Genomic DNA, 24,989 nt, shown 5'->3' on the forward strand with positions numbered 1-24,989 from the left:
TGACTTTTTCTATATTTGGGCAAAGGGAATTAGATTTTTATATTTGAATTTAATCGAAGGAAAAGTGGTGTAATAATTTTTTGCTAAGTACATGGCTACTCAAAAAGCATGTTGCGATTGCAGACATTTTAATTTTTTATAAGAGGAAGGGGACAAACGAAACACATAACAAAGTGTTTTTTTTATATATAATAAGGTGGCAAACGAGCAAGCAACCGCCTAAATAGCGAAGTGACCGCTGCCTATAGATATCCGCAAATATAGACGCGTTGCCTACTTTAATCGACGGAGGAGGAGACGCATATAAAGAGCATATTTTCCCCTTTCTAAGCGTCTCCTCCATCGTCAAATTAACTTTCCCATCCAATCCTTTCCTTATAGGCAAAGTGTGGAATGGGAAAGGGACTGAAATTGGGCCTCCGTAACCACACTTATCAGACGAAACGCGGTTGCTTTCACTTCACGCCTCTCTTCTGTGTGATAGTGGTATTGCAGGGGGCGAGCCGGCCCATTCGTGCGAATGTTAGAGCGTGCTCTACCACTGTTCAACGTTTTGGGACATAATGAACTTACTGTTGCTTTCTGTCTTATCAAATCAATATTAGTTTGTTTATTATAATCAGCAATACGATAACAAGCTTATGTTGGCAATTACTTTATGTTGTCATGCTTATTACAAATATTGTATCAATTCGAATAATCACATGCCTAATAATTATCCTTTGTGATGGACTTTGCGATAGTCTACAAAAATTTACTGCGTATATTTGTAAAAAATAGCAATAGGTAATGTCTGAAATACATATTGTAGCTTGCAAAGAGCATATTGTAGCTTGTATGAAAGGAAAAAAGCTAAAGGTATATCGAATTTTTCATATAATTTTGTCTTTCATTCGAACCACTATCTAGGCTAGGTCTAGGATCCTCCCCTATGTACAGGTACTGTTTTCATTTGCAGTAGGTTTATATTTATTTTACACAAGCTTTCGCCCGCGTGGAATTAAAAAAAAAATTAAAGTGAGTAGTATTATGTGTTCTTCTTGACTATCCTCTACATCTATACCAAATTTCATTCAAATCCTTTTAGTCGTTTAGGCTACAAACTCTAACAAACATCCATCAATCCAAACTTTCGCATTTATAATATTAGTATGATTTTTATAGACTAGGGAACCCTTGTTTTGTTTCACGTTACATTGATGGTTTTGGGTAATAATTTTATAGTATAACTAGCTTTTGTCCGCGACTCTGTCCGTGTGGAATTAAAAAAAAACAAAAGTGATTAGTCTATGTCTTCTTCCAGACTATCCTCTACATCCATACCAAATTTCATCGAAATCCGTTCAGTCGTTTAGGCTACAAACTCTAACAAACATCCATCAATCCAAACTTTCGCATTTATAATATTGGTATGATTTTTATAGTCTAGGGAACCCTTATTTTGTTTCACATTACATTGATGGTTTTGGGTAATAATTTTATAGTATAACTAGCTTTCGCCCGCGACTCCGTCCGCGTGGAATTAAAAAAAAACAAAAGTGAGTAGCCTATGTGTTTTTCCAGACTATCCTCTACACCCATACCAAATTTTATCGAAATCCGTTCAGTCGTTTAGGCTACAAAGTCTCAAACATCCATCCATCCATCTAAACTATCGTATTTATAATATTAGTATGATGGTACATCCTAACATCTGAAGGGTTCACACGAAGGTAGTGCAGTGTACACAGTGGAAAAATATTCGGGTAAGAAAGCAGTGATTTCCTTACACTGGATTTGATTTTTTTTAATAAATTTAAAGCTTTGAAAACACATAATGAGAAAATAGATTAATAAAACAACATAGGTAATGCCAATTTAATAAATTCATTTAGCACGCACACTTGCGCTATTTTTACAGAATTATTCGTTATTTTAAACTTATTACCAAAAAATTGTGCATTAGCAACAAAATATCTTATTTTTATGATACGCATTTTAATTTTAAATGTACAAGTACAAAATTGTTTCGTAAAATACAAAAAAAAAATTACAAAATGAAAAAAAAACGATGGCAAAATGAAAAAAAATCCATGGCAGCTACTGTAAGAAATTGTAATTCACTTATATATATTTATAACTATGATTTTATTGAACTTAAAAACCTAAATGGGGGTATAGCACGAAAATTTTCGAAAAAGCATAATCACTTTGTCAAAGCTTGAGGTTTGTTGGTGTACTGTATCCGATACATGCAAAAGTATCACATTTTAATGCGTTCTTGTAATTTTTCGTGCTATGCCCACTGTTAAAGTATATTTTAACCAAATTCGTTAAACATTTCATTGTACAGCGTAACTTTAAATACCCACATTCTATTTCATACAGGATTTTCAATGAATTTTTCTAACTACCCCCTGAAGTTAGAGGATGTTTTAATTTCCACAATATAGTATTAAAACTAGGAACATTAGTATATTCGGCAAAACAACCTTATTCGCTTCTGGAAGAATAAAATAATTAGTAATTACATACTTATATTAGATACTAATTTTAGCAGCTTAGTTACAAATCGCAAGACATTATAATTGGCGGAAAAATAATTGACCATGATAAAAATAAAAAAAAATAAAAAAAATATTGCAGCAAAAAGTTCAATAAAAGATTTTTTTCCATCAAATTGATTTTATACATAAAAAGTAAAGATTCTAACAGTATCATTTACCGACATTCATAAATAACATTGTTTTATTGGCAACTTAATAAAACTATGGCTTTACTTTTGTACTTAAAAATATATTCGGCGGATAATAATTGAAAATAAACAATTCTGCAATAACAGCACCAAAAAACTAATTATACACTGAATATGCCAAATACTTAAAATTAACCTAAGACTTGCAAAATTTACTAAACTGTGCGTTTTCATCGTAAATCAAATATATCGAAATAGAGCATAATCACCTTATGGGTTAAGCTGAACCTCCCCTTTTGCCATCTGTTACAATTTTTCATGTATGTTATTGTTCTCTCTCTCTCTCTCTCTTTCTCTCTCTCTCTGTGTATATTTTTGGATGGCAATAAAGAAGTTTTTATTTTTAATTTTTCAACAAAATGTTACAGTACATTTTTGCAAAGAATGCAATATACAATTACAAGTGAAATAGTACAAGAATTAATTTAAAACATGCGGTTATTTCATCACTAAGGGATCCCACAACATAAGTGAGTACTCCTAATTGCAGATTATATTCATATATAAGACAAATAGTGCCTGTCCCACTACTGGCTGATAGAGGCTCAGATAGCTTAAAAATATCGTCACTGTCAGATAAGGAAAAAATCAGATATTTCCATCTCATATTTAATGTTGGATTGTTATCGAAAATTTACGATTAGGTGGGACAGGTCCTAACTGTAGTAATTTTTTATCTATTTTACATTTGCTATGTGAAATTATTTTTTCTGACTGTATGTTAAAGTATTTCCAAACATCCTGTAGCACAGAGTTCATCGGACCGGAATTTATCCATTAACTAAATACAAAGATTAACTTTTAATTAAAATTATAATAATCAATTCCATTCACAACAAGAATAGAGATAATTTTCATAAATTGCAAACAGCATTGGCAGTACAAACAGTATCGCCTACAAGCTATGTAGAAAACATTTAACAAAGTCCTCTTATAAACTAAATTTTATATAAGAAATAGAAATCACTGCCCACAAAAGCTAGCCACCTTTATAATTGATAAGAATCTATAAAATTCGTTACATCAACAATTTAAACATACTCAAACATACAGGATGCTCTATTTTCAACACTATTACTGTCATGACAGTTGTAGACATGATTGTAAAAGTTGACAGTATAATTATGTTAATACAATTTAGTTTCCAGTTACATAGAAAATTTATTCATAAACATATTTTGTGCATATATTTTTTAGACAGCCTAAATCTGAATCGGTAATCGAATTTAAATTTTAATAAGACATTCTTTAACGTGACAACTCTATTTAATTTATATAAGCTATAAAATGTATGAGTGTCAGACTTAGAAAGAATTTAATCATCCTGTAGATTAAGATTTCTCTATTAACATAGTAATTCAACTAATTCTCATAGATCTTTGACAAATATATTTCTAACATTATTTTATCCCTAACTATGCAAATATTTTTAATTATTTTATCTGTAGCAATGATTTAAAAAGACAAAAAAATAGTTTTAAACATTAAGATAATAGTAAAAAATACTTCGGCAGTTATAAAAGCATTTGTGCATTCCAAAGGCAATTAATATAATTTTGTAAATGATCATAAATGTAATAAAATGTACAAAAATAAGCCAAAACCGAATAATACTACTGTATACTTGCAATTATTAAAAATACAAGCATGTCACAGATAGATTGTAAATAGTCAATTTTTCATTCATACTGTCGGCTAATTTGATGAAACATCAAATGCAATCTATCTTTTATTTGTTTGATTCACAAATAATTTGACATTTTTCATCTTTCTAGTAGGATTTTATACTGTCATAGTTTATAGTCTGACTGTGACATATAAAATTGGATACCATGGTATATTTCTCAGTATATAAGCTATTTCAATATGGCTAACAGTTTCAAGTAATCAAATTAGCTAACATATTGTTATCTTAACATATCTTTTTCCGTGCAAGTAATTGTTAGCTTTAGAGTGTGTTAGTCTTGGGTAGTACACGTACGATGTACTAAAAAGTAATGTTACTCGGCACTGTACTAAAAGTAACGTTACCGAACGGCTTCTGCTAATCGGACATTTAGTACTTTTAGTACGCTACACGCCTTTCGCCTTTTTGTCAGATTGAAGCATCCACCTTCGATAATGAGAATCAAAAGTGGATAAAATTATTCATAACTAAATTTATTTTCGGTAATAACATATGTTTGACCTTGCTTAAAATTTGATGTGAAGTAATATACAACCCTCGTTATATTCTATTCATGTTATTGTGTTTTCACAAATCTGAAGTACTAAAGGTACTAAAAGTGTGTACTAGTACGTTTTCCCAATTGTACTAGTACGGTGCGCACTTGCAGATGTCCGATTAAGCCCAAGACTAAAGTGTGTGTGTACACCCTTGACAAAACTATCACACAATAGTTTAATTTCGCTTCGATTCCTATGAGCTTATATGGAAGTACACTACTCTATAGCTGTGCAACTAATCAGTTGTATTGCGAACAATCGCACAACGGTTGTGTGATAGTTTTGTCTTTGGTGTGCGGCCACTCTTATGTAATGTAAATATTCCATACCATGCTTTAAAAATATTCCATAACATTGATAACATTTTATGTACAAGAAAAATTTGGATTATGTGAGCTTGCCAATTGCTCTACTAAACCAGAGACAATATTTTACTTTTTAAGACATAAGTGTCATTTAATATTTCATCGTTTCGTCATAAAATATCGACAATCGAAATGCTTTGATTGTTTGTGAAAACTATACATATGTAATCTTTACTCTTATGTATTTAACAGATACAATTCTCACTGGATATTGCATAAACTTTAGTGTACAAACACAAAGAGAAAGTACAATTTTATCCTACTTCATTAAAAATATTTCACAACTGGTATCGAGAATTGCTATAATATGGATAACATATATAATCTATAGATAGTTACATATAATTTTAAAGTTTGTTTAAAATTAAAGGCCTGTCTCACCACTGGCTGATAGCGGCTCTGTTAGCTTAAAAGTGACTGTTGGTGTACCGAAATCCGATACTTCCATCACATATTTCATCAGATTATCAGACAATTTACAATTTGGTGGGACAGGCCCGTAGTATTGTTACTGCAGTTCAAAATCCAGCCCAAAAGGACTCGGGAGGAATTTTTGACTGACTTTTGTGCTTTGCATTAACTATCTATAGACTATCTGTAAGCTATAATGCAATCGTAAAACGTCATATTCGAATGGTATAACCTCTTAGAAAAAAGTTCGCAACTTAACAGCAGTGATCTTACGATAAACTGTGGAACTTGAAAGAGAATTAGAATTAAAATGTAAAATTTACAACAATTCACATTTGATGGGGCGCCGTGAACCCCCCTTGTTACCTCTCCTATACTTTTTGCCCCGGCTCTCCTTGTCTTTGCGGATTTCCCGGACTAGCGTGTAGAAAGCATCATCTACCCCCATACGTGTCTTGGCTGATGTCTCCACGAATGGGACACCGTAACTTCGCGCTACCTGAAAACATTATGATTCACTTTTTAATATAGTAGCATGGACTAATTTCTTGTTAGCAAACACATCTCTTCTATCAAAATAAGTTCCTCAAAAATGATGTCTTGTCCGATATACCAACTACAGCAAGTTCTATGTTTGGATCAATCATACTAATATTATAAAAACGTAAGTTAGATGGATGGATGTTAGAGTTTGCTGCCTAAACTGCTGAACGGATCTTGATGAGATTTGGCATAGATATAGAGGACAGTCTGGAAGAACACATAGGCTTCCTACTTTTTTTTTTTAATTGTATGTGGACAGAGTCGCGGGCGAAAGCTATTATAATCTTTATCTTCTATACATATAATAAAATTGGAGTGTCCGATTGTAATATCAAAAGTAAAATTCAAGATTTTGGGAAGGTGATGTTTTTGCATTGCTGATAACGAGAATCGCATTTAATTTTTTTTTTGTCTATCTGTCCACAAACCATATCTGTTCCAAGTAATCTCCGAAACGGTTGGACAGATTTGTCTGGACTTTCACTGAAGAGTTGCTGACATAGACGGACATACTATAGGCTACTTTTAATTTTAATATTGTGTGGACGAAGTAGCGGGCGAAAGTATGTTTTGTAAGTTTGAATTTCTTTTATGTACAATTAAAATTAATTAAATCTATCTCAAGTATAAAGTCAACATAGCTGAATATGCAGAGTAATGAGTAATGTAAATATGTCATATGTTTTTACATAACAATGACACACAAAGCGATTATTCATAACTTCATTGTGTCATAATATTGTTGCATAAAAATAAAACTAGGATGTTTATAAATAAATTACTCAAAGTCACTACCCTCGAAGTTGTATTTCAAGCCAGTTTTAATGTACACTGCGATTAAGCGACCGCTCAGAGACTACAGTTGGTCGACAGGTATGCATATAGCTCACATAACACTCTTAACCCCCCTTATTTGGTGTTGGTGAAAACCTTTTAAAGATATAGTCTTTTAGGAGGACAACAAGGTTGTATAAGATATGACTCACTAAAACCCTCTCGATTCCGAACCTCAAGTGACCAAAGACCCCATAAAATCTCTCCCAGGGTGTAGCATTTATTTTCTACCAGCATTTTAGCTATGAATATTTGCGATACCTTAAATGCATGTTTTCTTCTTTTTAAATAACATAAATTCGAATGGGCAGTAAATTGCACAAAGACTAAGAGAAAATAAAGAAAAAAAAATTCTAAATAGTTAAGTTTAGGAAGAAAAGACTGATATATTTACTTAACCCATAAATGCATCAACATGAATTTATGGGTAAGTATGATTATGGTATTTAGATTTTGTCGAGTTTGTTAAAGAAAAGGTGATCAACCAAGTAACAAGTTGAAATCACCATTAGCTTGCCTGCCCATAGACAACTGTCTACTTTTAATTGACAGAGAAGGGGACACTGCTAGATGTGATTAGGCCAAGCTTAGTATAACAGAATTGTAGACAGGGTGGTTTACTTTATAAACAAACAGTAAACTTTATACATTTGGTGAACAGCTGGACATGTTTATGTTTAAGATTGGCTGTTTACAAGAAAAACTTATACCAACATGACATTTCTCTACACAGTAGGCTAGTATCAAAATTTTGTGTGTAGCTACAAAGGTAATCAATAGAAATTTTAAGCCCAAATCTTACCTACAATAAAATTTAAATAAAAATTTAATAAAATTTATTCTTCCTCAAGTAATATATTGAATTTGGTTTTACAATAAAATGTTTAAATCAATGTTTATATTAAAAGGGAGACAAATAAATGTGAACAATAAAGTGACAATTCACTTAATATGGATAAAAATATGTATGTGTAGAATTTTTGTTATATTGTAAAATTGTAACATTTTACAATTTTATATTGTAAACTTTTTATCAAATTATTAAATTGTCTTATCTGAAGTAAAAGTTTAAGAAAATAAATCAAAAGATTTTAATAAATAGATTATATTTAGGTTTCATTTGTAAAAACATCAATGTCAGTACAAACAAAGAACAGTTATTTATAGTAATGATGTTTAAAGCAACAGCTGTGATAAGGGATGTTGGTAAACAACTTACCTCTCGCGCCTGTGTCATATCCACCGCCCACGCCTGCAGGTCACACTTGTTGCCCACTAGCACCATCGGCACCTCTTCCGCGTCCTTAACTCGCTTGATCTGCTCCCTGTACGAGCCAATGTCCTCGAAACTCTTAGCACTGTTCACTGCAAACACCAGCAGGAAACCTTCTCCCGTCCTCATATATTGGTCTCTCATCGCGGAGTATTCCTCTTGACCAGCTGTGTCCAAGATGTCAAGGAGACATGTCTCCCCATCTATTACCACTTGCTTCCTATATGAATCCTCGATTGTAGGATCGTATTCGTCAACGAAATGGTTTTGTATCAATTGTATAGTCAATGCAGATTTACCCACGCCACCGGCCCCTACCACCACTAACTTGTACTCCGTCATCTTATAACGAGATAGTAAAATTATTTTTTCGTATATCTAATGTCACTTGCACTACCAAACGACGCCCCACTGAGACGCGCCACACCTCTGATATTACTCACATCGGCATGGCTGTCACGGCCTGTTATGTATGTTATTGCACTCACTGTACCAGTAAATCGGCTAATTAATGTATTATTAGAGGCAAATGCAATAAATAACAATGAGGCAGTTCACTCACCCTTTTTTAACCACAGATAAAATAAAACAGATCTCACTTACACGTGACACAACAGAGTGCTAAATCATGTAAATGTCAAATTGTGGTAAACTTTTGAACAACAAAATCTAAACTAATATTATAAAGAGGAAATATTAAAATGTAATGTTTGTACATTATATTAACTTGTAAAAATCGCAGTATAAATCGTTCGTTCTTATCTTTTTTTCTGCAACTGGCGCAAAACAAAAGACAACAGAATTACAATCAAAAAAATATTAAACTTTGAAAGTTAACAAAAGCAAACATTATAAGATTTTACAAGCCTAAAAAGCTTTTTAATACGCTAGTTTGAATATTTGAAAAAAAATGTCCAACGAAAAGGAAAAACCGGCGGAGGAGGAAGAGGAGGAGGTGGAGGCTGAGGCATTAGAAGAGGCGGGAATTTTAGAAGCGGATGTTGGTGCCCATTTGTTAGTTTTATTTTTTTTCTAGTCGTGTGTATGTACATATTTGACCATTTTCACGATGTAAACTATAATTTAAATGAGTAATTTTTTTAACAGCGACCAACAATTGGCGTCCATTGATCCCCGTCTCTCAATACAAATGGATCCTCTGGCGCATCACCATTTACGACCAGAAATGATGTTCATCCGCGAGGAGTTGCGTCAGGCTAAAATGCAAACTTTAGCGGTAAGGATCCAGTAAAAAAAACAAGTAGGCATTTCTGTTGACGTGATTTATTCAAGATAATTAATCTCATATCATATTAAATTATAATTTTTTATTATAGGTTCGTCGCGCTGCTCTAAAGAAACTCTTAGTGAAAGATTTTCTGCAAGAAGATTGTGAACTGAGAAACATTGGCCTTTCCTACGCCTCTCCTGATGTTTAATATGTTACTTTTAATGGTTTCTTGGAAATATGGATTTAAACAATAAAGAGGTTTACTATATTTATTCACATTTAATTTTTTGTAGAAATATTGATAACTTTTCGCTAAACGTCGATTTTTCATACTGGATTTTGAATTTCAATCTCATGTTTTAAAGTCTGTATTTAGTCTATATCGATTCAATCACTTTAATCGATGTTTTAAAGCACGTTCTTCTCTACGCAGCTAAAATGATTACCCATGTGCCTAATATTTTTAACCATCTATTAAGTGTTATTTAGTAAATCGCTGCTTAGGTTAGATCTTTATATAACCTTTATATGGAGTTATTCATAAAAATTTTAAATTTATAGACCGAAAAGATTTTTTGTTCGGTGGGCATATTAGAAACTAAATTATAATAGCACACTAGCGCCTCTCATTGTAAGACAAAGACATTTATAAAATAGACTAGACATAGGAAACAATTTTTTTTGACCGGTAATTTCTTTGTACGGTAATAATGTCGAATTTGATACTCACTCGAATTTGACACTTCTCAGTGTTTGAATAATTAGATTATGTGAAAAATGTTTCAAATGAAGTATCAACTATGCCTCTTCTATATATTTTTTGAATCTCTTTGTGTTAAGATCTCCTGAGGAAGGATCGTCTTATTTTTTTGCTTGGAATGGGGTAGATGTCTATAAAAGTTATGAAGCTATGGCTACAAATTAGATTAAGAGTCTCATGCTCTATCGACTGAGATAGCTGGGCTATATAACGAAGTAACGGCTCGTGCCGAGGCTCCTGAGGGTGCCCTCGAGCTTAGTTAGACATAAACGAGGATTACGCTAAGCCATCTGCGCTCGGCCACCTCAAGCCCGGTGTATCTGTAAATGCCCCTTCAAGGCAAACAGTGGCCATTCAGTCACAAAAAAATCTACATCTAGCTGTTTAGACTTTGATCCCGTTAGAGACAGATCGTAAACTTTAGACTTTGTACCTTCACCTCTAACACCGGCAACGATTATTATAAAAATGACTCAGGATATTTTTCTTGGTAATTTTCCTGGTTCGTTTTTAACGCAAATGTAATATTAAAAAAATGTTATTTCACATATTTTTTCATATAAATCAACACGTAATTTTTCCCATTGTGAATTATAATAATTATAATAGTGAAATAAGTATAGATTTTACTAGATAAAACACATTGTAATATATTTTACCCTTTTGTTTCTCAAACTTGTCATTATTTCAATTATCTTAAGCAAAAAACAGATTATCAAGATTTAAGAAAATTATGAGTGTGAGAATTTTTTTAATTCAGAAAAATTAAGGTTAAAATCAAATTTTGCGCAAACTTAAAAGTTTCCCAAGAGCATAGTCACAAGGACAGGAACATTTACGTGAATACCCTACAAGATGTATGTATGGACTTTATACACTACGTCCCGAGGGCCTTTAATCGTCTTTCCTTTTCCACCTTTTACGTTTAACGAAAGGATAGAAAGAGCAAAATGGATTTGACGGTGTAGACATATAGAAAGGGGAAATATCCACTTTATGTGCGTCTCCTGCTCCGTCAATTGTTAGGCAACGCATCTACAATTGTAGATGTGGGCAGCGGTCGTTTCGCTATTTCGATGGATTCAGGTTACCGTGCCCTCTTTTGCCACTTTAAAAAAAAATAAGGTTTAAACTATGACGGATTGCTATTAACACGCTCACTGCGTAACAGGCCTATATCGGCCCGACACTGAACTTAACCTGATGCGGACGAAGAAGACTATGTCCCTCTCGCTAGTGCGAAAAGATTATCTCAGGTGTATTCAACAAAACATAAAATGTATACATTATGTTTCCACAAAGTTATAGCAATTTAATCTATCTTGTGCTGGTAGGTTTAGAAAGACCTGCCACGTAGCGGAAATATCATTGGGGGCGCATTTTGGCCCGCCGCCAGTTTAATGAAGAATTATGATTTTACTCGCAGCAGTAAACGTGTTAAAGAAATAGAATACTTATAACCAGAGAGCAGTAGTTATAATATAATCGTATGAATCGTCGTTGAGTTGCAATAATATTGGATTTTGGCGCAAGAGTTGCTCAGTTTTACATCAGCGGTTAGTCATCGGTACCTTTTTTGTAGAAACTGGTTTAGTCGACGATTTAGGTTCACGCTTTTAATAATAACCATAACTAATTATAACAAACTAGCGATGTGACCATAGTTTGTTTGCAATTTAAACTTTATAGCGTAGGTACTTATTTATATAACATACTAGCGTTTGCTCGTGAGGTTGTCCGCGCGGAATTAAAAATAAAATTTAGTAGCTTAGTGTTTCGTTGATACTTTGTAACATCTATCCATCTAAACATTCGCATTTATAATAGTACTAGCTTTCGCACGCGACTCCTTCCGCGTCATATTAAAAAGACACAAGTAGTATTTTTTCTTCCAAACTGTGCTTTACAGCTATACCTTTTACCCTGATCCATTTAGCCGTTTAGGCTACAAACTCTTAACAAAAGCTACAACAAAGCTACAAACTTTTGAATTTATATTAGTAAAATTATTTGTTTATACAATTATTAGACGTTTTAAAGTCCAAAACTGTATTAAAGTTTTATAATGTGTGATTTTTGCAGTCGAATGTGCATCTTAGAGAGTCCAAGGAACTAGGATTTGCTTTTGGAGGTTATCCTTCAGGATGGTAAAACGGCTCGTCTATAGAGTTCATTTTTCTACAGGTTTGTAGTTCGATGTCAACGAGGACGCGATACAAACATATATATATATGCATGTGTTCTCTGTATATAGTCGTTGTTTATCTCGCTCCACAGTCATTCTTCACAATTGATTGTAGCTGGTTGCTTGTGTAAATAAATCGTAAATTATACGTATAAATAAAGTTTTTACGTGTACTTGTTATTAAATTGTGCAAACGAGTTATTAGATTATTTCAAGGTTAGTTTTGTTTATTTTAATTACGTTTATGATGGAGTTTAAAAACAGCTGTTTGTGTTTCGTTATCTGTTATATTACGTAGTACTAGCTTTCGCCCGTGACTCCGTCCGTGTTGAATTTAAAAAAAATTCAGTAGTATATGTGTTCTTCAAGACTGTACTCTACATCTATGCCAAATTTCATCGAGATCCGTTCAACCGTTTAGGCTACAAACTCTAATAAACTTCTATCCATCCATCTAAACTTTCGCATTTTTAATATTAGAAGAAGTAAGATTGTATTATTTTATTTATATTATCTGTGGGTTTAAATGGATCTTTTAGCCGGTGTTTGAGTTGGCACATCGGGAAGAGCAGTCGTGTTCCTGACGACGTGCCATATTAAATACCCGGCTGTTGTGTGTCCGTTGTACGCGTCGCTTTCTTTAGTCAATAGTTTTACCAAAGAGGAATGTTTCGTAATGTGACAAAAAAGTGGCCGAATTAAATAATTTGCAGGTTATTAAATTTTGGTAAATTATTTTTTAACTTCTATTGTTACTGATAATGTAGTTTGTGCTGAATTAATTTAAAAAAAACTTTAACGTTCCAATTCATAAACTATGTAATGATGATAATCCGTGACGTAATCCGTTAATTTTTTGCGAAGCTATGTTTGTCCGTATTTTGTTTGGAATTCAAGAAAAAAAATACGGCAAACCTTGCTGTCTCCGCGAGTGCATAAATCTATGTAGATACCTTTTAACGGAATATCTATTGGCAGTAATACTGTGATTAACCTGATGTTCCACTACAGTGTGATAAGGATAAGATGATGACCCAGTTTACAATTCGTTCATTGTATACATTAGTCATATTGTATACTGTCAAAGATCACAATTTGATCCTGACACGAAGTTCTATTTATATTGTAAATTTGCAATAACGTATTATTCTGAATATACATTGTTATTGCAATTATTGTCACTTGATAATTCACTTGGCAAGATAAAACCTAATCGCTATCTGTGTGTTTAATAATAGGTTTCTAGTTTACTAGTGTTTGTCCGCAATACCGTGGAATAAAAAAAATAGCAAGTAATTTGTAATCTTCCAGACTATTATTTACATCTGTGCATCCGTTGAGCAGTTTTGTATATAACTATATACTAATAAATAAACTATATACTATATACTAACATCCATCCATTCATAATTTGCCTTTATAACAACGCAAGCTATTGCCCGCGATTTCGCACGTGTCAAATTAAAAAAAGAATGTTACTCTTACTAATATTATAAATGCGAAAGTTTATATGGATGAATGGATGGATGGATGTTTGTTATCGTTTGTAGCCTAAACGGCTGAACGGATCTCCATGAAATTTGGCACAGGTTTAGAGCATAGTCTGGAAGAAAACATAGGCTACTTTTTATCCCGGGAATAGTTATTATTCCCGTGGGATTCATTAATTTAATTTTTAATGTTCACTCGATCATTCTGCAACGGTTCAACATATCTTATTGAAATTTGGCACAGATATAAAACAATGTCTGGAGTACACGTGAGATAAGCTTCATCCAAGAGAAATGTTCGGTTCCCGAGGGATACGTAGCTTTTTGTAATTTATATTGTTCATATGTTTTCTAATACTACGCGGACGAAGTTGCGGGCAACAGTACGTAAAAAATATAGTTTATGTTTCTTAATAATAACGTAGCTTTTTAACGGTGAAAGAATTTTTTATATAGGCCCAGTAGTTTTTGAGTTATTTCAATACAAACAAAAATCTAAAAATACAAATCTTTCCTCTTTACAATATCAGTATAGATATAGATTCTTCTTCTTCTTAAAGTGCTTGTCCGACTAGCGAAGGTTGGCGGTCAGTTCTCCAAATTTAACTTTATCTCTTGCGAGCCGAAACAGTTGGGCGGCACTCGCAATTCCTGTCCACTCTCGGATGTTGCGTAACCACGATTTCTTTCGAGGACCAACACTCCTTTTGCCGGCAACTTTTCCCATCAAGATGAGTTGGAGGAGATTATATCTGTCGGCCACGTGCCGAGATACTTTTCTCATCTTGGTGGTCTGCAAAAGTTCCCTTTTTTGGTTTACTCGTCGCAGAACCTCCTCGTTTGTCACTTTCTGAGTCCAGCTTATATAATCTATATAGTAGTAGTAGATATAAATTAGTATACATTATTTGCAAACGAAAAATTTTTTTACGAAGAATTGCAAACCTCAAGTGGCGATGGGCTGGCCATATCGCCCGCAGAACAGACGGCCGATGGACCCGCAAAGTCCTGGAATGGCGGCCGACGCAGCGTGGATAGGCCTCCCGCAAGATGGACCGATGATCTGGTCAAGGTTGCGGGAGTATCCTGGATGCGGTAGGCACAGGACCGATCATCGTGGCTATCGTTGGGGGAGGCCTATGCCCAGCAGTGGGCGTCATATGGCTGAATAGATAGATAGATAGATACATTATTATGAAGTATGATTACACGATTGAATTCTATCACTCAAAAGCAGGCGCACACCTCTGACTAAACTATTGTACAATTGTTGTGTGACTGTCGATTGTTTCGCAATCCAACTGTTTAGTTGCATATCTAAAAATCGAGTAGTATGCGCACCCCCATACACGCATATAGGAATCAAAGCGCGACTAAATAATGGTGCGATAGTTTTTAAGTGCGCGCGCTCAACACTTTCGGTGGCAACTAATGTGTTAAAATTTTATTCATTTCAGACAACTTATTTGCGTATAACTATAATAGAAGTTGTTATGTTAAAAAATGTTTTGGTTAATTGGAGGGATTGTGATATTATTTGTGATATGGAAATTATTCTTTGAAGAGGAAAATCCGTTAGACCATCTTCCCGGTCCGAAGAAATGGCCGATCGTTGGATGTGCCTTCTCATTATTAGGGACACCATATGGTAAGTAATACCTCTAAGGTGGCCGGTGAATGATCTGTAAAAATAGATGGGTGCTTGGAAAAGCCTTTGACAGCTAAATCTTAAATTTTTTCATTGTCGATTGTATTAATTGTATATATTAAACTGTTCTGTTTTCCAGATGACCTCTTCTCTACGATGCTAGAATTTCCCAAGAAGTACGGCTATAGATATGTCCTAAAGATATTCAGTCGTCGCATTCTGCACGTTTACAATGTCGATGATTTTGAGGTTAGTTAATTTATATTTAAACTATCGCCCGCGACTCTATCAGCATGGAGTTAAAAAAGAAAAGTAATTAGTCTATGTGTTCTTCCAGGCTATACTCTACTTCTAGGCCAAATTTCATCGAGAGTTCAGCAGTTTAGACTACAAACTCTAACACACATCTATCCATCTAAACTTTCGCATTTATATTATTAGTAAGATTATTATTTTTAAAAATTACAGAAATAATTTACGAGCTCTTTTGTACACTAAATAGATCAAAATATTACATAAGTTTTCCGCAACTTTGTTCGAGAGTAAAAGAACTTTTTCTCATTATAATTATAGCCTACTTTTGCCCGCGACACCATTCGTGTGGAATTAAAAAACAAACTAAACTGAGTAGCCTATGTATTCTTCCAGACTATACTATATGCCAAATTTCACCGAAATCCGTTTAGCCGTTTAGGCTACAAACTTTAAAAATCCATCCATCCATCGTAACTTTCGCATTTATAATATTTATATGATGTTATTCAGTGCCAATGTAGCTTTCTAATGGTCAAAGAATTATTAAAATGCGTCCAATAGTTTTTGAGTTTATCGTTACATACAAAATACAAATCTATCTTATTAATAATTTGTCTAGAATAATTTCGCATTTGACTTCAATTTCGATTTTATAATTGTTAGATATCATAGCTTTCTAAAAATAACTATTATTTGGCCTAATTTACAGATAATTTTGACACACTCAAGAAACATAACAAAGAACAGGCCGTATGACTTTTTGGAGCCATGGCTCGGAGCTGGTCTTCTAATCAGCACAGGTGAGTGGATTCAATAATCAACAATATTTTATAACAGTGGTAGAGCACGCTTTAACATCTTCGCACTGAAGGCCGACTCGAATACCACGAGTACCACGAATACCACGACCACACAGAAAACAGGCGAGAAGGAGCAATTCCGCGTTTTGTCTGATGAGTGTGGTGCCGGAGGCCTCATTTTAAGTCCCTTTCCCTTTCCACCCTTTTATTAAGAGGAAAGGATGGGAAGAGCATAGTATGGAAGAACACATAGGTTACTTTCTTTTGTTTTTTTTTTTAATACGGACGGTGTCGCGGGCGAAAGCAAGTAATAATAATAAAAAGTTATTTACTACTTAATAAATGCTTTATTTTTATTTTTGTGATTTTCAAAAACAATGTTAATTTTTCATTTAGAAACAATAATAGGAACTTAAATCTATTCGTAATTTTGTCCGTCTTTACAATGTCATTTGGGTTTTAATTATTTTTAACAATCATTTAAGTAAATTGTGAGGTCTTTATTTTCTGTTTTTAGGAATTATTAAATTGTTTCATTATTAAAATAATGGAGTTCGCACAGTTGATGGCTTGATGCGATATAAAATTCTTATTATTGTTTACACGGTCGCACAAAGGACAAATTTAATTGACATCCATTCAGCAGTTTAGGCTACAAACTTTAACAAACATTCATCCATAGAAACTTTCGCATTTACAATATTCTATACATCCTCCCCTCTTTTCATCATAGCCATCAGGAACTTTGGAGCTGTCTAGTTAGTTAATTATTTTTGTGATTTCAAGGGATTTGCTTATTTACCATAATTTTTTATGTTCACTTATGCTTTTTATTGTTAAAATATGTTTATTTCAGGTAGTAAATGGCATCGACGTCGTAAAACTTTGACACCAACCTTTCATTTTAACATATTAAGGAATTTTAGCAAAGTTTTTGAAGAAAAAAGTCGAGATTTGGTTCACAAATTGAAGAATATGCCGGAAGGGAATGTCGATGTTCTTTCTGTTATTGGAGATTTTACACTTTACACAATTTGCGGTTAGTATAACATTACTAGTGACTTGTAATGTACATGTCTTGGGTTCGAATCTCACCGTACCAATGTGTTTTTTGATTTTACAATTTAAAAGTACTTTTATCTGACATTCTTACGGTGATGGAAAACATCGAGATGCACATATTAGCGAAAAAATCTATACTGTCTATACTTCTATCTATCTATGCTCTATACTATTATAATCAAACGTAAACACACACTTCTTTGTTGCCAAAGATGTCAACAATTACAGCATATTTTTGAATAATTACTTTTTTTAGTAAAAAGCCCTACACTTACGTCACGCTTTAGGCTATATATTTTCACGCCATTAAAATTAGGGTATATATATTTTGGATAAAAACCCTAATGTGGGAAAGAGACCATAAGTTGCTGCCAACATCAAGGCAGCAAGATTGCCAACGTTTGTCATCTCATGTCATTTTGACATTTGCTATCAATACATTAACAATTTTTTCGTAATTTCATGCGGATGAAGCCGCACGGGAACAGCTAGTTCAAAGATATGTGTGAAGTGAACGCAGTGCAGGTTGACTATGGCCTAGTCACTAACCTAGGGTAGGCGAGGCTTTTAAAGTTTAGTGATTATACCTGATGATTGTAATGTTACCTTAGTTATAATCTGCAAATAAAAAAATTGTGAACTGTACTCATTACTATAATCTCTTTTAATATTAAGACTTTTATCTGATGAATTATAATTAAATCGGGTATTTTTCCCATTGGGCTGTTGTTTTATTCGTTGAGAGGAATTTAATAACTTTTTTGTATAAATAAGAACTATACAATTATTTATTCCTTATTAGCACAACTGTGTGAAACGGTTGTGATGTCCTTGCGACCTTTTTTGTGTGAGATTTTTTTTGGTTATTTACTTAGCATTTATTATTATAAGATTTTTAAGTCAGATAAAAATAAACTTATGTTTACTTCGTTTGATCATGTTGACGTGTTTTGATAAATTTATAAGCACATTTTAATTTCGCGCTAATATATTGTATCCCAGAAATATAAAAAAACATTTAGTTAGTAATCATATTCCCGCGTACATCAGTTACCTTCCTGCTAAAGCCTCGTCAAAATCTGACCCGTTTTATGGTCATTCGGTACAAACGTGCAACCACAAAAAAAATGGTCTTCGTTATTAGCAACGCAAATACATCACCTTTACGAAATATGTTTACATCACAAAGGGCCTGTCCCACCACTGGCTGATAGCTCAGATAGCCTAATAATCACGTCATTCTCATATAAGGGAACAAAATCCGATGTTTTCATCACATGTTTTAAACGTTGGATTGTTATCAGACAATTTATAATTTGGTGGGACAGGCCCTTATCCAATTGTATTAATGTGTACCACAGGTAATCATCATCACCAGCTCACAATACGTCACCACTAAGTGTCTCAGTCCCTAAGTTAATGACTAGGCTAGTCAACAAAGCTGACTTAATGCGGGTTGGTCATTGGTCAAATTAAATCATGATTTGTTTTTTGCAGAAACAGCGATGGGGACACAACTCGATTGTGATAGTTCAACATCAGCCGTGGAATACAAAGATACTATTAAAAATATGGGAACTCAAGTTATAAGTAGATTGACAAAGTTCTGGCTGCATCCCGATCTTCTATTCTATCAAACTTCTTTGGGCAAACAATTCGCTCGTAACTTGGTTACGGCCCATTCGTTTGCGGATAACGTAATAGCTGAAAGAAAGAAGAGAATAGATCAAGAAGGTTCTTTAGTTAAGAATTTAGAAGATACAACTAAAGATAATTCTAAAAGAAGACTGGCATTGTTAGATTTACTTATAGAAGCGGAGAGTAATGGAGAAATTGATGTTGAAGGGATAAGAGAAGAAGTTAATACTTTCATGTTTGAGGTAACTTGAATAGTTTTTGAACAAGGTTGACAGAGATGTATGAAAGAGTACTTATTAAGCGACCCTACGTAGTACGGGATATACCCTAAGGGTATATTCCCAACCGTCACCCCGCTGTGTCCCCAACCGGGGATAGATGAGAATCAAAAGTTTCATCCGTCCTACCTTTCAGTCCGACTGTCACCAATAAGGTGACAGATAGAACCGTTATGGAACAAAATAACTTCCAACCGTCCCCTCGTCGCAAAAGGTGGAACGGTGATGGAGCGGGGTGACGGTTGGGAATAATCCACCCTAAGTTAGTGAACTAGGCCATAGTCAACCTGCACTGCGTGTTGACTTCAAACATATCTGAATTTCTTCTCAGATATGTGCATCACGATGTTTTCCTTCACCGTAAGAACTTCGGGTAAATTATATACATTTGATATTTGAAAATCACATTGGTAGCGGGATTTGAATTCAGGACATAGATTACAAGTCAAGTGATTTAACCCCTGAGTCACCGACGCTCTCGAAGAAAGGTTTATGAATAAATAAGATTGCTAAAGAGTAATATGAAAGGATTGTTTTCAGTCACACATTTGCGAGAGGACTGTAAACTGTTGTACCAACAATGAGTAAAATAAAGGAAATATTAGTAATTACCTTTCGCCCACGACTAGCCTATGTATCCAGTCTATCCTCTACACCTATGCCAAATTTCATCGAAATCCGTTCAGCAGTTTAGGCTACAAATTCTAAGAAACATCCATCCATGTAAACTTTCGCATTTATAATATTAGTATGATTCGCAAAATTAATTTCCCTACAGGGTCATGATACGACCGCTATGGCTCTTTCTTTCGGACTAATGCTGTTAGCTGACCACGAAGATGTTCAGGTTAGTATTTCAATTGTACTGCTTTGCACTATTTCTCTAAATATGTTTTTAAGGTATTTATTTATTAACATTATGCAGGAAAGGATTTTCGAAGAATGCAAAGCGATATTCGGGAATTCAGATCGCACTCCGAGCTGGTCAGATCTGGCTGAGATGAAATATTTGGAGGCGACAATCAAAGAAATCTTACGATTGTATCCCAGCGTACCTTTTATAGGACGAGAGATTACTGAAGATTTCATGCTTGGTGAGACACACGTCATAAAGCGCCCACAGTCTTTTGACTAAACTATCGCATAACTGTCGTGCGATTGTTCATTGTTTGCAGCCTCAACTGTTTGGTTGCAGAACTAATCGAGTAGTGTACCTCCATATAAGGTCATAGGAATCAAAGCGAGATGTTGTGCGATAGTTTAATCAAATGTGTGCGTTCTAAAATGAGCAGGAATATTTATAGGTTATCTTCTTTTAGTGGAATCCAGCAAAAAGTTCTACAGTTGATGTTAACTATTAGATATAGATATTATATAGAGTAATCTTACTTCTACTATTTTACTTCTTACTAATATTATAAATGCGAAAGTTTAGATGGATGGATGGATGTTTGTTAGCGTTTGTAGCCTAAACGGCTGAACGGATCTTCATGAAATTTTGCACAGGTTTAGACCATAGTCTGGAAGAACACATAGGCTACTTTTTATCCCGGTAATAGTTACGGTTCCCGTGGGATTCATTAATTTAGTTTTTTAATATTCACTCGATCATTCTGCAACGGTTCAACATATCTTATTGAAATTTGGCACAGATATAAAACAAAGTCTGGAGTACACATGAGATAAGCTTCATCCCCGAGGTGTCCGGTTCCCGAGGGATACGTAGCTTTTTGTAATTTATATAGTTCGTATGTTTTCTAATACCACGCGGACGAATTCGCGGGCAACAGCTCGTTCTAAATAAGTAGAGAAATATACGAATGGAAAAATGGATAGATAATTCGATCTCCAATCACTTTTTATATACGTTTCTAAGTTACGACCAGTTTTAAGATTATAATTTATAAGAATAATAGTAGACTAATGGATTCCTTTCATGTCTTCTGCTTGTTTTAAATTAGGATTTACTGGACAAGATTATCGATAGATTTTTTTATGTCATTACGTGGAAAAAGAGCAAGCGGTCACCTGAATCCGTCAAAATGACAGATCTGCCCACAGACATTCGCAATAGCGGATGCGTTGCCTATACTTAATCGACGGAGGAGACGCACATAAAGAGGATATTTCTTCTTCCTATGCGTCTCCTCCGCCGTCAAGTCCACGTGGGAAGGGATTCCCGTTCCTTCTCTTATAAGTAATAGGATGGGAAGGAAAAGGGACCAAAGTTGGTCTTATTGATGTTTTGTGGTTGTTCAGGCGATATTCTGGTGAAGAAAGGTGTGGAGGTGCTGGTCCACATCTACGACATGCAGCGCCGCGCAGACTTATACCCTGACCCTGAGGCGTTCCAGCCTGAACGGTTCCTGAACGGGGAGGTGCGACATCCATACGCCTTTGTACCCTTCAGCGCTGGACCCAGGAATTGCATAGGTTTGTCATATTAATGTTACTAATGTTGTTAATACGAAAGTTTAGATGGATGTTTGTTAGAATTTGTAGTCTAAACTGCTGAATGAATATTGAGTAAATTTGGTATAGATGTAGAGGATAGTCTGAAAGAACATATAGCCTATTTACTTTTGATTTTATAATTCCACACGGGTGGAGTCGCAGGCGAAAGCTAGTGTGTAATAAATTATCCTTACTTAATTCTAAAGTTTAGATGTTTGTTCCTTTCTATATCCTGAATAGTTTAATGGATCTCGTTGAAATTTGGCACAGCTTAAGTCCATGGTCATAGTTTTGTAAGAAGAATTTTCCAAAGAAGCCGCAGTCGCAAGAGACAGTTAGTGGTAAACTCTTCATGACATCAGTTACGTAGCTTATCCCGACCTTAGAAGTGTTAGAAGACATAACTACTGATTTTAAACAGTAGACCATCCAACTATCTTAGGTCCAGAACTACTGATGTTAAAACGCAGTAGACCAATAGGGGATCTGGCAACCCTCATTTGTCGCTAAAGTCGCTTATATAGAGTTAAGTACAAGGGCGGTTCCGGGGGGGGGGGTCACATAGTCGTGGTCAAGTCAGGCTTGACAAAACATGTATATATATTTTGATAAGCTCTTGACCGATCATCTCAGGGGAGGGGGGACATGGCCCCCATTACCCCCCCCCCGCCTGGATCCGCCGTTGGTTAAGTACAAAATGGTTGAATAATAGGTCAGAAGTTCGCAATGCAAGAGATGAAGTGCGCGCTGAGTGAGATCTGCCGCAACTTCACGCTGGTGGCGGCGGAGCGCGGAGCTAGACCCAAACTGAAGGCTGACATCGTGCTTAGACCTGTACATCCTATATATGTTAAGTTTATACCTAGATCAAGAGATTAAAATACATTTTGTTGAAATATACTGTCTTTTTATTCATGCTTTACTTGCTAGATACATTTTAATCATTTTAGTCCTTTAAAAAGTGGATTTGACGGTAGAGGAGACGCGATAGAGGAAGTATCCTCTTTATGTGCGTCTCCGTTGATTAAGGGTAGGCAGCGCAACTGCAATATGCAATATGCAATATGCATATGACGCCAAATTGTTCCAAACTTTTTTTAAGTATACTTTATTACTATAAAAACATTCCTGCAAAGATTTTTTTAAATGTAATGTGATTTAGTGGCGAAACTTAATCATTAAAAACTTCTAAAACACACACTATTGTCGAAGCAAGTGGCTTAAGTATTATGTCGTCGCTGTGTTGACAATACATAGTTAATTTACGTTAGTTTATATAGAAACACACTCTTGAAGTATTTTACTGTAAACACGATATCAAAGCCAACTTTAAAATAAAAAATTAATGAATAGAATTATTAATTACTATTTATTTGTACCAGGAATAATAAAAATTAATCGATTTTTGACTTCTTGACCTTGAGAAGCAATGAGATACTTTGTTGTTTTTTACGTCGAAGTGACCTCTGAGCGTATGTTATGAATGGAATATGACAATTGACGTCAATTGTCTCATGACAACTCCGGTCGCGTTTTGGTGGCTCGAAAATGGTCGTAATTTTATTTTATTATTTTTAGCTCATTGGTTGAATATTTTCGCGTCAATTTTTTTCTGGTTATAACAAGTAGAATCGTTTAAAAAAAGAAAAAAAAAACATGCATATTCCCTATTGTGGATGTTTATGGACAGATTCAGGTGGCCGCTTTCTCGTTTGCCACCTTATGATATAAAAAAGACGCATCTTATATGAATGGATTAAACTTTAATTAAGTCATAAAAAGTGGGTTATGTACACGTACTAAGCGGAGAACTATAATTTTTAATTATTCCGCATCACGTGAACCTTGTCAACACTGAAATAGATCGATGCCTGAAAGATGAAAAGCTGTTTTTATATCAGGGTGGCAAATGAGCAAGCGGCCACATGAAACCGCCAAAATGGCGAATCGACCGTTACGCATAGACATTCGTTATTGCAGGTTTGTCGCCTACCCTTATCGTCGGAGGAGGAGACGCACACAAAGAGGTTATATTAGTCCGGAAGCCTAATATTAGTCCCTTTCCTTTCCCACTATTACTAACGGTGTAGAAGTCGCATAGGAACGGGAAATAACCCCTTTAAGCATCCCCTTCTCCGTTGATTAAGGGTAGGCAAAGTATCGATAATTGCGGATGTATAAGGGCAGTGATCACTTCGCTTTATCGGCGAATTCATCTCGTTCGTTTGGCATCCTTTGATATTTAAAATAAAGGTTTCCCTATCCTATCTGATAGGACAGCGGCAGCTTCGCTATTTTGGCGAATTATGATGGCAGCTTGTTTGTCACCTCATAAAATATGAAGGAAATATTTCAACGAAAATATTAAAATTTGTCCGTCGAAATCACTTTGCTTATAATAGAATTACTGACTTTATTCATGCTGAAACATAATTGAATATATTCTGTGGACAAACAATATTATGATTTCATGAATATTATATCGTTTTATACAAATAATGTTTTGCGTATGGAAAAGCATTATTGAATATTTAAAATTGTGTCCACGAAACATAAAAGTAGCGATGTAGGGTTGAAATGAAGAAAATTACCTTTTAAAGCTCCTGAAATAGAGAGAGGAAATTTTTCAACAGAAATTTTAAATACAAACAGTGTTGCGCTATCTAGGGAAAATGGCAATTAGACTTTTTAGAATTCTTTCAAGGAAATGATAAAAAGAAATGATTACTTTTCTTTCACGTAAAAAATCTTTTAAATGCGAAAATTTAGATGAATGGTTGATGAATGCATGGATGGTTGTTT

At 34.4% G+C, this 24,989-nt stretch overlaps 3 protein-coding genes across 3 annotated transcripts; 2 read left to right on the forward strand and 1 right to left on the reverse strand.

Moving 5' to 3' along the window:
- Positions 1–4,949: 4,949 nt before the first annotated feature.
- LOC106104832 (GTPase HRas) lies at positions 4,950–8,976 on the reverse strand. The gene is made up of 2 exons (XM_013285006.1): positions 8,333–8,976; positions 4,950–6,235 (listed from the first exon to the last, which is right to left on the reverse strand). The coding sequence occupies exons 1-2, from the start codon at positions 8,726–8,728 to the stop codon at positions 6,056–6,058; spliced, it is 576 nt and encodes a 191-aa protein (XP_013140460.1). The 5' UTR covers positions 8,729–8,976; the 3' UTR covers positions 4,950–6,055.
- A 248-nt stretch (positions 8,977–9,224) lies between these two features.
- On the forward strand, positions 9,225–9,889 carry LOC106104833. The gene is made up of 3 exons (XM_013285007.1): positions 9,225–9,400; positions 9,494–9,623; positions 9,724–9,889. Exons 1-3 carry the CDS (start codon positions 9,297–9,299, stop codon positions 9,823–9,825), a joined length of 336 nt encoding a protein of 111 aa, XP_013140461.1. The 5' UTR covers positions 9,225–9,296; the 3' UTR covers positions 9,826–9,889.
- Positions 9,890–12,647: 2,758 nt separating this feature from the next.
- On the forward strand, positions 12,648–23,085 carry LOC106104830 (cytochrome P450 4C1-like). The gene is made up of 10 exons (XM_013285005.1): positions 12,648–12,778; positions 15,510–15,700; positions 15,840–15,949; positions 16,665–16,755; positions 17,612–17,794; positions 19,315–19,697; positions 20,512–20,580; positions 20,659–20,827; positions 21,993–22,166; positions 22,900–23,085. The coding sequence occupies exons 2-10, from the start codon at positions 15,556–15,558 to the stop codon at positions 23,064–23,066; spliced, it is 1,491 nt and encodes a 496-aa protein (XP_013140459.1). The 5' UTR covers positions 12,648–12,778; positions 15,510–15,555; the 3' UTR covers positions 23,067–23,085.
- The last annotated feature ends 1,904 nt before the right edge of the window (positions 23,086–24,989 follow it).

Source organism: Papilio polytes, unplaced genomic scaffold (genome assembly GCF_000836215.1).
Source record: "Papilio polytes unplaced genomic scaffold, Ppol_1.0 DF823399.1, whole genome shotgun sequence".
NCBI lineage: Eukaryota > Metazoa > Arthropoda > Insecta > Lepidoptera > Papilionidae > Papilio > Papilio polytes.

What these genes read in the sequence shown, in the direction of transcription:
- LOC106104832 (XM_013285006.1), bottom strand. Translation starts at nt 8,728, where the DNA reads ATGACGGAGTACAAGTTAGTGGTGGTAGGGGCCGGTGGCGTGGGTAAA. An exon ending in ATATGACACAGGCGCGAGAG is followed by an intron (nt 6,236 to 8,332) that starts GTAAGTTGTTTA and finishes TAATGTTTTCAG; the next exon opens with GTAGCGCGAAGTTACGGTGT.
- LOC106104833 (XM_013285007.1), top strand. Translation starts at nt 9,297, where the DNA reads ATGTCCAACGAAAAGGAAAAACCGGCGGAGGAGGAAGAGGAGGAGGTG. An exon ending in GCGGATGTTGGTGCCCATTT is followed by an intron (nt 9,401 to 9,493) that starts GTTAGTTTTATT and finishes TTTTTTTAACAG; the next exon opens with CGACCAACAATTGGCGTCCA. An exon ending in CTAAAATGCAAACTTTAGCG is followed by an intron (nt 9,624 to 9,723) that starts GTAAGGATCCAG and finishes TTTTTATTATAG; the next exon opens with GTTCGTCGCGCTGCTCTAAA.
- LOC106104830 (XM_013285005.1), top strand. Translation starts at nt 15,556, where the DNA reads ATGTTTTGGTTAATTGGAGGGATTGTGATATTATTTGTGATATGGAAA. An exon ending in TGGTCTTCTAATCAGCACAG is followed by an intron (nt 16,756 to 17,611) that starts GTGAGTGGATTC and finishes TGTTTATTTCAG; the next exon opens with GTAGTAAATGGCATCGACGT. An exon ending in TTAATACTTTCATGTTTGAG is followed by an intron (nt 19,698 to 20,511) that starts GTAACTTGAATA and finishes ATTTCCCTACAG; the next exon opens with GGTCATGATACGACCGCTAT.